Source organism: Neoarius graeffei, chromosome 10 (assembly GCF_027579695.1).
Source record: "Neoarius graeffei isolate fNeoGra1 chromosome 10, fNeoGra1.pri, whole genome shotgun sequence".
Classification (NCBI taxonomy): Eukaryota; Metazoa; Chordata; class Actinopteri; order Siluriformes; family Ariidae; genus Neoarius; species Neoarius graeffei.
Genome location: NC_083578.1, coordinates 29,826,659 through 29,839,595, shown reverse-complemented (window position 1 = coordinate 29,839,595; position 12,937 = coordinate 29,826,659). Strand labels below are relative to the sequence as shown.

At 42.3% G+C, this 12,937-nt stretch overlaps 1 protein-coding gene across 1 annotated transcript in view; it reads left to right on the top strand.

Annotated features, from left to right (window-relative positions):
• Positions 1 to 12,937, top strand: part of bsna (bassoon presynaptic cytomatrix protein a) — a 293,110-nt gene that overhangs the window by 83,364 nt on the left and 196,809 nt on the right. Inside the window, exon 3 of the mRNA XM_060931696.1 lies at positions 605 to 1,094. Coding sequence (XP_060787679.1) covers positions 605 to 1,094 — 490 coding nt within the window. The remainder of the gene's footprint in view (positions 1 to 604; positions 1,095 to 12,937) is intronic.

Below are 12,937 nucleotides of genomic sequence, written 5' to 3'. Positions count from 1 at the left end.
CCTCTAACTTGCTAACGCCAAGCAAAAACATGGCTGAATCCTGAATTACTTCTATTTGTATAAATAGGGGACAAAATGTAGTTTTTTTCCTGCCATGGAAGTGCACTTGTACCGTATACTGAGGAGGAAGTCATTTGCATTACAGCCGTGAATAAGGATTCAAAATGGTGGCTCGGCTCGGTTTTCCCTTTCGGGCGCTCTCGTTTTCTGTTAGAATTTGGTAAAGAAAAAAAATATATTATTTACCAGCTTAAGGTCAGTCTGTATGGTGAAATACTGTGACCTCGGCCTTAAATACTGATCTCGGCCCAGAGGGCCTTGGTCAGTGCTTTCAAGACCTTGGTCACGGTATTTCACGATACGGACCTCCCAGCTGGTAAATAACATTTCGCCCGTAGTCAGCTGGGATAGGCTTCAGCTTGCCTGCGACCCTGTAGAAGGATAAAGCGGCTAGAGATAATGAGATGAGATATTATCTTATTGTAGCTGGCATGAAGGGATGGAATGAATTGGCTACTGTATATCAGTGATTCATGAGTAACAACTATAATTGTTACATTAATTCCTCTCTCTCTGTCCCTCTCTCTCTCTTTCTTTCTCTCAGGCTTGCTGGAGCACCACCTACATCTCCAAAATCAAGCTATGGCTCCAGTGGTGGCATAGGGGTGGGTGGTGGCTTAGGCATGGGTGGCATGGGAGGAATGCCAGGACGAGGAGACACCTACAGATTGGCCACCCATGAGACCCCAAGACCTTCTCCAACCCCTCAGTCTCAGAATCAGGCTACATCCCAGGTCATGGGGACTGACCAAGGTCCTGGTCAACATGCCTCCAGACGGAACCTTCAGGTGGACTTCAGCAGTGGTGGGCGAGCAGGTCGATCTCCATCGGTTTCTCCTGACCGGGGCAGTGCTCCCGGCTCACCCTACTCAGTGCCCCAGATAGCACCTATGCCCAGCAGTAAACTGTGCCCAATCTGCAACACCACAGAGCTGACTAGTGCTGATAGATCACCCAATTTCAACAAGTGCACTCAGTGCCGCACCACTGTGTGCAACCAGTGCGGCTTCAACCCCAACCCACATCTCACAGAGGTAAACATAATTATTCCCCAATTAACAGTAGAAGACAGAGATCTAAAACTGTCTAGACCTTATGTACACTTGCTTGTTTTTACGTATGTGTCTTGTATCTGGATTGTATGTTGATCATAACTGTATGCATTTATACCTCTATTTATGTAAGTACATTTAGCTGATGTCCAATTGTTTGGCTTATTATTATTTTTTTTTTACATCAAAAGTGAGACCAATAGTAAACAGAAAATTTACATATAATTATGTGTTTAAGTACAACACTAATTAAAGGTAGTGAAACATACTGTTGGCATTTGAGGTGTATACATGCAATGGAAATTTAATATGCGACAATGGTAATATTGAGATTGAGACGTAATTTCAATATTTTAAATAATGCAATTAAATACTCAGTTGTATTAACTTGTACATGCAAGTGTTGATCCTGAAGTGACTTTCAGGCTGCAGTAAATTACACTGTGGGTGTTGTTTGCATTCACACTGTCCTGACACTGCACTTGTAGGTAAAAATGCCCCAGATATGCCCCAGCATATTCACTAAGGCAAACATGCAAAGCAGACAAGATGTATTGTTTTGCTAATTTACAATATGCTCCCACTTTTTTCCCCCACAGGTATCATGTTTTTACACATTAAACTCTTTAGTAAATTAGGCTCTACAACCCCGATTCCAAAAAAGTTGGGACAAAGTACAAATTGTAAATAAAAACGGAATGCAATGATGTGGAAGTTTCAAAATTCCATATTTTATTCAGAATAGAACATAGATGACATATCAAATGTTTAAACTGAGAAAATGTATCATTTAAAGAGAAAACTCAGGTGATTTTAAATTTCATGACAACAACACATCTCAAAAAAGTTGGGACAAGGCCATGTTTACCACTGTGAGACATCCCCTTTTCTCTTTACAACCGTCTGTAAACGTCTGGGGATTGAGGAGACAAGTTGCTCAAGTTTAGGGATAGGAATGTTAACCCATTCTTGTCTAATGTAGGATTCTAGTTGCTCAACTGTCTTAGGTCTTTTTTGTCATATCTTCCGTTTTATGATGCACCAAATGTTTTCTATGGGTGAAAGATCTGGACTGCAGGCTGGCCAGTTCAGTACTCAGACCCTTCTTCTACACAGCCATGATGCTGTAATTGATGCAGTATGTGGTTTGGCATTGTCATGTTGGAAAATGCAAGGTCTTCCCTGAAAGAGACGTCGTCTGGATGGGAGCATATGTTGCTCTAGAACCTGGATATACCTTTCAGCATTGATGGGGTCTTTCCAGATGTGTAAGCTGCCCATGCCACACGCACTAATGCAACCCCATACCATCAGAGATGCAGGCTTCTGAACTGAGCGCTGATAACAACTTGGGTCGTCCTTCTCCTCTTTAGTCCGAATGACACGGCGTCCCTGATTTCCATAATGAACTTAAATTTTGATTCGTCTGACCACAGAACAGTTTTCCACTTTGCCACAGTCCATTTTGAATGAGCCTTGGCCCAGAGAAGACGTCTGCGCTTCTGGATCATGTTTAGATACGGCTTCTTCTTTGAACTATAGAGTTTTAGCTGGCAATGGCAGATGGCACGGTGAATTGTGCTCACAGGTAATGTTCTCTGGAAATATTCTTGAGCCCATTTTGTGATTTCCAATACAGAAGCATGCCTGTATGTGATGCAGTGCCATCTAAGGGCCCGAAGATCACGGGCACCCAGTATGGTTTTCCGGCCTTGACCCTTACGCACAGAGATTCTTCCAGATTCTCTGAATCTTTTGATGATATTATGCACTGTAGATGATGATATGTTCAAACTCTTTGCAATTTTACACTGTCGAACTCCTTTCTGATATTGCTCCACTATTTGTCGGTGCAAAATTAGGGGGATTGGTGATCCTCTTCCCATCTTTACTTCTGAGAGCTGCTGCCAGTCCAAGATGCTCTTTTTATACCCAGTCATGTTAATGACCTATTGCCAATTGACCTAATGAGTTGCAATTTGGTCCTCCAGCTGTTCCTTTTTTGTACCTTTAACTTTTCCAGCCTCTTATTGCCCCTGTCCCAACTTTTTTGAGATGTATTGCTGTCATGAAATTTCAAATGAGCCAATATTTGGCATGAAATTTCAAAATGTCTCACTTTCGACATTTGATATGTTGTCTATGTTTTATTGTGAATACAATATCAGTTTTTGGGATTTGTAAATTATTGCATTCTGTTTTTATTTACAATTTGTACTTTGTCCCAACTTTTTTGGAATCGGGGTTGTAGAATTAATAACTGGTGAATTAGGATATAAGGAACAAGAATAATGAAAGCTTCATAATGTAACTGGACATGCAAGACTTACGGATGACACTATAGTGACTCTATTGAATTTAATGAATTTCAAATCCGTAGTTAATTTTGCAATTTATTTGTGTGAATGCATCTTATGTGATATTTTCATTACTCACACAAGCAGTTAGTGGGTTTACAGACTACAACTTTATGTACATAATTTTGACAATTCTCCTTTCACCTCTCTGAAACTTGTATTAAGCCCTTAAAATTTTACAATAGTGAGTTGTTTCACTTAGAACCCATTATGTTGTAGTCAGGTACTTTGACAGTTTAACCAGTTATTCTTAACCATTGCTTAATTGTATATAGAGTTGTACATGTTAGTATTCTGAGGTGTTTGTACTTAAAAAATTTAAAGGTTTTTAATAGTAAAAGTTGCAGATCCATCCACCCATTATCTGTAGCCGCTTATCCTGTTCTACAGGGCCACGGGCAAGCTGGAGCCTATCCCAGCTGACTATGGGCGAGAGGCGGGGTACACCCTGGACAAGTCGCCAGGTTATTCGCAGGGGCTAAGTTGCAGATCTTAGAATTGATTATGTATTTTTAATTAATAAAATTAAAATTTCTTCATTGCATTTATATTCAACTACTTTTGATGGGAAGGACTCTATAGGAAAGAATCAGTAATACTCCAGCACGTGGTTTCAAAATTACAAATCCATAAGAATGAAGATGAGCCTACAAATCATTAATGGTTAAGGTAAGGATGAGGACTGGGAATATTAGTTATATTAAAACCTGTTTGTATCAAATGCAACCAAATTGCTGTTGCATTTTAGACTTTCTTCAGACAGTATGATCAGGTTCTCATGATAAGAAAAGAAGACAATTTCATTTAAAGGATGCCAACAAAGGCCTTGAAGCTTTTCCAACAGGTTCTTATCAGCAATGCCCAGTTAATGGATGTGCATAAACTTCCATTGTGCCCGTTAGTCATGATATTTTCTCCAGTCAACACTCAGAACCATATAGGCTTGACTGCAATATCGTTTTCAAGTTTCATTTCCAAGTTAGAATGTACTGGATTTAAGGCAAGACCCAAAGTAATGTCTAATTAAAAGAAGGAGTCAAATTTTTCCCTGCCAAATTTCGTACATTGCTTTCTTGAAATATTTGAGGCCATAGTTTTTCCATGCCCATGTTGTGTCTTGAGACAAGCTCACATGACTAGAGCCCACTTGCCTGAATGTACATTTGCTGAAGATTGATGTTGGTGTTAGGTTGTTACTTATGGAAAATAAAACAGTACAAGTAGCAATGTTTTTTATATGAGGTGTGCATGCATTTTTGTGTTTAATAACTAGTCAGGGGCGCCGCTAGAAATCTTGGGCCCTATGAAAGATTACAATTTAGGGCCCCCCCAGTAAAATTTTCAAGCTCAAGCAACTGAATTTGAAGTCTGTTTTTGGCTGGCACTTCTACTTTACTATGCATGTGTAAGAGACCCTACGTGTGGGTGGAGCACAGAGGATGGCAGGACAGAGATCAGGTTTTATAAATTGGCTTTATTGCCACACTTTTCAGTCTAACAATAACTCGCACAGACACACACAACCAGCGTCTGGTTCAGGGTTGAGCTCCTTCTGCTCTCGCTCTCCTTCCTGATATAGGGCGCAGTCACTGGGAAGACACACAAACACAGGTTAATTGCTCTCAGGTGACGTGATTCTGCCACTTACCTTCCCTGACTCCGCCCTCCTGTCACAGACCGGCGCTTGACCACGCCCCCGCTGCCACAGCATGTAATCAGCTACCTAGCAAGTTTAGGTGATACAATTATTTGGTATATGAACATTTTAAATGCAGAACTGTCAGAATTAGACTGAATAGACTGTTGCCTTAAAATGAAAATTCCATGATATATAGGAATATATATATATATATATTTTTTCTTTTATGAGCAACTATTATTAGGCCACTCAGTAGCCTATGGAGTTCATTCAATCCAAATGTCTGTGTTGAGAGAAATTGCATGCATCACTGTATCAGTATGGATTTATAACATTCTGTATGCACATTATGGATACTCCAGAGCCCTCCAGCAAACATCATCAATAATCAGGATTACAAAATGTATTCCTTTGTTTCCTCCATTTATTGACTTATTGTATGTGATCAAATGTATGCCTTGACGAATAACTACACTAGTTTTTTGATACAATTACATAGTGCACTGCAAGAAATCCACTACGTGTTTTTGGTTTCTTTTAGGCATCACACATTTATTAGAAAACACAGCAAATGTTCAAATATTCAAGTTAAATACTCAGCAACAGTATCAATAAATCCACACAAGAACAATAGCAATGATATCTCTGACCACAGCTAATGTGCAAAATATTAAAGTTAAATACTTAACAATATCAGCAAATCCACACATGAACAATGGCAAAACATCTAGACTTAATTATACAATAAAGATACCTATGAAAAAAGGTGATGTTTTTTTCACACACAGTGTGATATCCGGACTTCATAGTTCATCACACCTGCTCCTGCTTAGCAACTTCTAGAATGTTCACCTCTGTTGCACATAGAAAAACTGCCAGCTGATCTAAGCTGCGCTAATAGCGGCGCTGTGCACACACGGAGCTACACATTTCACGTGTCCCGCTCCCAGAATCAGACTGTACCATTAGTAAAAAGGGTGGAGGGGTGAAATGACAATATCATAAATAATTCAAGAAAAATGTTATAACAAATCATAACCATGTATAATTTGCATATTTTAACAGATGAAATGAAATATTTTATTTCAAAAACTTACACAAGGCAATACTATTAAAATAATATTAATATCCCTCACAGGCCCCCCTGTCAGTGCCAGGCCCTTAGAATCGTCCTAACTTTCCCCCCCTAGCGGCGCCCCTGACTATAGTTGATACCCAGCTACATTTAAAGTAAGCTGACCTATGCATACTGTGTGTGTGTGTTTGTGTGTGTGTACATGTATGTATACTATACTTTGCATGCCATTTATTTTCTCTCTGCACACTACGGTATATGGTATTGCTGTATATGGTTTCTCATCACAGTTATGCTTCTTCTAAGAAATGTGAAAAGGACTGACTAGGACATTTAGATTTGGATGATAAACACAGCCCAAATGCAGCGAAACATTTCTGCAAGAGGATATATTTGATGCTGATATGCTGGCATTTGAGGAGCAATATCCCCCAATGCTGTGACAAAATTTCCATTAATCTACCCAGTGTGCTCAGGTGTGAAGTAAAGAAATGCCAAGGGGGCAAAACAAAAAAATTGACAGGAGGAGATTTATTGACATTTACTGGGGATGACCATTGAATGAACAAGAAAAAAAAACAGATTCCTAAAGCATAAGGCTTTTAAAGACACAAAAGAGTGAAGGAATATTAACCATTGTATGTTATCCCTGTGTGGGTTTTCTCCAGTTTCACTGGTTTCTTCCACCTCCCAAAGACAGTTGGATTGGGTACTCTAAATTTCCCCATGGCACGTGTGAGTGTGGGACTGTGAGTGTGCATGGTTTTGGATTGGATTATCTTTAATGTCCCCTAGGGCAATTTGATTCACAACAAGTAGCCAACACAAATATACACTCAAGCACATAAAACATGACACAGAAGATAGTAAACAGATGTAAATACACATATCAAAAATGTAAGATCACAATACTGTATATTCAAGAACATATCAAGGAATTTATACATGCACAAAAATAAAAAAAAATGACCTAAAGCTTATTAAGGAAACCAACAACTGCTGGGACAAATGATTTCAAGTATCTGTTAGACCTGGCCCGCTTAAGAAAAGTATACCTCCTCCCTGATGGCAGGAGGCAAAACTCAGAATGAAGTGGGTGATTAATATCTGTCAAAATAGCCATTGCCCTCTGTGTGACTCTGACCTCATACACATGCCCAGTGCTATTGAGGTTAATGTCAGTGATCTTCTGACAGATATCAACAATTTTTCCAAGCCTGTTTTTATTCACCACACTTAGGTTACCAAACCAACAGATCATAGCAAAAGTTAAAACTGACTCAATAAAAGATGAATAAAAAATCCCAAGAAGTGATCTGTCAACATTAAATCCCTTCAACTTCCTCAAGAAAAACAGTCTTTGATTGGCCTTTTTACAGATAGAATCAGTGTTGGCATCCAAGTTCAATTTATCGTCTAGTGCCCAAATACTTGTACTTGCTTACTGTCTCCACAGCTGTGCCATTGATGATGGTCAATACAATAGTAGTAGGACTACGACGGAAGTCAATAAGCATCTCTTTAGTCTGAGAGACATTGAGTTGTAAGTATGAGTCCTTACACCATGTCCTGTAATAAAATTTTTCAGGACTGGACCATGGCCCACCTCATTGTCCTGCAGGAGACTGACAATGACAGAGTCATCAGCATACTTAATTATATGTCTTGATTCAAATTTGCTCTGACAGTCATTGGTGTAGAGCACTGTAACAGATCCCTGATGTGGGTGGAGCACAGAAGCATGGCAGGCAGGAGTTGATGTTCACACACACACACACACACACACACACACACTTTATTTTACTTATTTTCTTAGCTTTTCAGCTTTGCTCACTAAAACACAGTCACACACGCAACACACACACGTGTTCTGGTCGGGAGCGACCTCTTCTCTGTTCTCCCCCTCCTTTTATGCTCCACCATCGCTGCATCAAACACACACACACACACACACACACACACACACACACACATTAATTGACATCAGGTGTAATGACTTGGGCACTCACCTTCCCCGGCCCTGCCCTCCATTCACAAACTGACACTTGCCCACGCCCCCACTGCCATATACCCCCACCGTCCGACTCAGGCCGGGGAGCCATCTGGCCTGCAGCGGACTCCTTCCCCCCAATGGGACAGGAAGTCCGCCACCACCATCTGTGCCCCCGGCCTGTGGACCACCTTGAACTTAAATGGCTGAACGGTGAGATACCAACAGGTGATCCATGCATTGGCATCCTTCATGCGGTGGAGCCACTGGAGGAGCGCGTGGTCCGAACAGAGGGTGAAAGGGTGCCCCAGCAGGTAGTATCGGAGGGCGAGGACCACCCACTTGATGGCCAGGCACTCCTTTTCAGTGGTGCTATACTTGCTTTCATGCATTGAGAGCTTGTGGCTGGTGTAGAGCACGGGACACTCCTGGCCTTCTACCTTCTGGGACAGAACAGCCCCCAGCCCTTTGTCCGATGCGTCCATCTGTAAAATAAAGGGAAGATAGAAGTCAGGGGAGTGTAAAAGTGGCCCCCCACACAGTGCAGCTTTTGCCCTAGTGAAAGCCTGTTGGCACTGCTCCATCCACTGGACCCGATCTGATGCTTCCTTTTTAGTGAGATCAGTCAGTGGGCTGCTGACATCTGAATAATTAGGTATGAACCTACAATAGTAGCCAGCCAGCCCCAGGAACTGTCTCACCCACCTTTTGGTCTTGGGCCTCGGACAGGCCACAATTGTTGCAGTCTTATTAATATGGGGATGCACCTGCCCATGACCCAAGTGGAAACTTGGAACTCTCTTTGGAACATGTCTTTCCAACATCTTTGGAACTCTCTGCCTCCTCATATCCGTAACTCTCACTCTCTCCCTATCTTCAAGTTTAAACTCAAAACTCACCTATTTATGATTGCTCACTCATTTTAACTTCTATTATACTTTCCATTGTTTCTTTTATGTATGTTGATTTTATTGATTGTTGTTTTATTCATTGTACAGTGTCCTTGAGTGTCTTGAAAGGCACTTATAAATAAATTTTATTATTATTATTATTATTATTATTAAACCCAGATACCGTACTTCCACCCACCCAATTGCACACTTTATCAGGTTAGCTGTGAGACCTGCATGCCTCAGCGACTCCAGGATGGCCCTAAGGTGTTCCAGATGCTGCGGCCAATCGTTACTATAAATGATTATGTTATGCCATCAAGGTACACGGCTGCGTAGGCAGCATGAGGGCGGAGGATCTTGTCCATGAGCCTCTGGAACATAGCAGGCACCCCAAATAACCCAAAAGGGAGCGTGACAAATTGGTGTAATCCAAATGGTGTGGAAAAGGTGATTTTCTCTCGGGATAGAGGAGTCAAGGGGATCTGCCAATATCCCTTAGTTAGACCCAGTGTCAAATAAAAGCAAGCAGCACCTAACCGATCGAGCAACTCATCAATGCGAAGCATTGGGTATGTATCAAATTTAGACACCATGTTGACTTTTCTATAGTCCACACAGAACTGGACCGACCTGTCGGTCTTGGGAACCAGGACCACTGGGCTGTTCCAGTCACTGTGGGGCTCCTTGATTATGTCCATTTTGATTATGCCATTTTTTGTGTTCGGGCAAGCAATAAGGGTGGCTATGCACCACCATCCCCAGGAGTGTCTCAAGGTGGTGTTCTATGAGGTGGGTGTGGCCAGGAAGGGAGGAGAACACATCGGAAAATTCCTTCTGCAACTTGGCCACCTCCGTGAGTTGTGCTGGTGAGAAGTGGTCTCCACAAGTGACCGGAGTGGTTTGAGATGTTTATTTTTTTTCCCTCCAGCCCCAGCTCCACCTTCTCTGGGACTACCAATGCCACGGGGACCTCCTCATTCCAACGTTTTAATAGATTGAGGTGGTAAATTTGCAATTCCCCAGCCCTATCCGTTCGCCTCACCTCATAGTCGACGTCCCCGACTTGCCGTGTGACCTTGAAGGGCCCTTGCCACTTGGCGATTAATTTGAAGCTTGATGTGAGCAATAATATGAGCATTTTGTCTCCCGGTGTGAACTCTCAAGGTGCGTGCCCCTGTCATACAGCCGGATTTGACATTCTTGTGCCTGCCATAAATTCTCCTGGGTTAAGTGCGTGAGTGTGTGGAGTTTTGCATGCAGGTCAAGAACGTATGGAATTTTGTTCTTGCTAGGCAAAGGTCCCTCCTCCCAATTTTCCCGTAGCATGTCCAAAATGCCACAAGGCTTATGCCCATATGTGACCCCTCACCGAATCCAGGGACACATGTCGGCCGAAATGAATCCGAGATAATCGCAAAAGAAGCATTTTTTTTCGAAATTTGTGATTTTTGTTTTTTTCCATCATGTGCAAGTTGAGATCTTGAAGAATGCAATCAGTATTTCAGATAATAGATTGTTTTGTTAGAAAAGCATACATTTTTTGTTGCAAATTGTCTCGTTTTTGTCAGGACTGTAGCCTGCTGGGGGGTGTGGGTAAATTACCATATGGGCCATTCACATGATGATTTAAGTCTTTTTTTTTCCCACGAATCAGCTGTATGATCCGAGCTGAGCGCATGGCTACTTAACTGCATACAGGCGTGTGATTTCACTATGGAATGTTTTACTAAACAGAGCGCAGAGGAGCTGACACACCGCGAAGCAAACAGACACACGGTATTTACATCGGAGATTACCATTTCTAGCAAAAAAAAAACCGCAACCTCGTTTTCCAGATTGAATGGAATACTTGAATGATTGGATGAGACACGGACCGTTCTAGGATTACATTCCATCGGAGGCATTGGTGTGTGCAAGGCGCCGTTTCTCTTTCTGATGGGGTAAGTTTATTAATCTAAGGCTGTGTGGTTATTTTTGCATGTAACGGAGAGTGTTGTGGTTTGGTTAAGCCTAGGTCACAACTGGACGTACGATTTTTTAGCCGTGTGATTTTTGGCGTTTCCCAAATCGCTGCGTTTTTTTTTTGTTCACGGAGAAAGACGCGTGTTGGCCGTAAGTTTGTCTTGCAACCTGAAAAATACATAAGCGCCCGTAGAGTTTGTTTGACATGACAAAGAACCTCTGTGGCCGGTCTGCGGCTGGTCTGCGGCTCGAAAATCAGCACATCACACGCGCGCTCTCGTACTTTTCACACGCGCGCTCTCGTGCATTTCATGCACGCTCTCCGTGTGTTTCTTGCGTTTTTTGCATGTAGACCGGCCGTAGGAGCACGGTACGGCCGGTTGTGACCGAGGCTTTACATGAAACTAGTGTTGTTTTAGTTGTGTCATCATCGTGCTATCTTTCTTTCTTACGGTGTGAGTAATTTTTCAACCACAAAACGTTAAAGTATACTTTAGGACTTATTTTTGTACTTCATAATTGTGTTGGGCATACTTTGCATGGAAGGAAAATTGACGTGGTGATCTTTGTTTACATGAAAGTAGTATCGTGCTAGCTAGTAGGGGGTAGGGCTTTCCTTAATGTCATGCAAATGAGCACCATTATGTGCCCGCCCTACACCCAGAGTAGCTGAGATGGAAAACTTTGAGGGCGATTTTCTCCCTTTTCTGTTTTAAGAAGTATACACTTTCAAAAGGCCACACATTCTTCAAATATTGTCAGATCTCCACATGGAAGGCATCATTGGAAAGCTTAGAAACTGTACTTTCTGAATCTGTCAATAACTCAAAATGCCCCCGGGCAGACGTGTCCCTGGATTCTGTGATCTGCCACATATAATAACTCAAACGGTGAGAAACTTGTGGAGGCTTGCAGGACCTCCCGTACTGCAAATAACAGGGGCTCGAGCCATTTAACCCAATTATGTGCATCCTCACTTACAAATTTCCGAATTAAGTTTTTGAGTGTTTGATTAAACCGCTCCACTAAGCCATCCATTTGTGGGTGATAGACACTGGTGCAGATAGACTTAATCCCCAATAACCCATAAAGTTCGCACAGTGTGCATGTCATAAATGTAGTGCCTTGGTCTGTGAGGATTTCTTTCAGAATCCTGACCTGGGAGATAATACGGAAGAGTGCTTCCGCAATACTGCATGCAGAAATATTGCGGAGAGGCGCCACTTCCGGATATCGTGTTGCATAGTCCACCAGAACTAAAATAAAGCAATATCCCCGTGCTGACCAATCTAATGGCCCAACTAGATTCATACCAATTCTCTCAAAAGGGAGATTAGAAGGAGAGGACGCAAAGGCGCTTTTGGTGTGGCCGCAGGATTTACTAATTGGCATTTGTGGCATGCTGCACACCACTGACGAACATTCCCGCGAATCCCTGGCCAATAGAACCGGCCCATTATTCAGGCTAGTGTTTTATCCTGCCCCAAGTGTCCGGCTATGGGATTAAAGTGAGCCACATGGAATATGAGCTCCCTACAGCTCTTTGTGATCAACAACTGGGTTATCTGTTTACTGGTTTGAGTGTCCTGTGTCACTCAGTACAATCTATCCTTGATAATAGCGAAATATGGGAAGGCCGCTGTTGCGCTTGGCTGGAGAGTTTGACCATCGATTACTCTCACTTGGTCAAATGCATGCCGCGGAGTCTCGTCTTCGGACTGCTCTAATGGGAAATCCTCAAGGGAATCCCCAAGAGAGGGAGGAGCGGCGAGCTGCTCCTCACTCCTTGTATCGCCCTGATGCGGTTCTGACGTAGATGGCTCTGTGACAGCTTCCCCAGTCAATGCCACACTGGGATCTTCCTGTGATGTATTTATGCAGGACCTACAGTGGTATGCAAAAGTTTGGG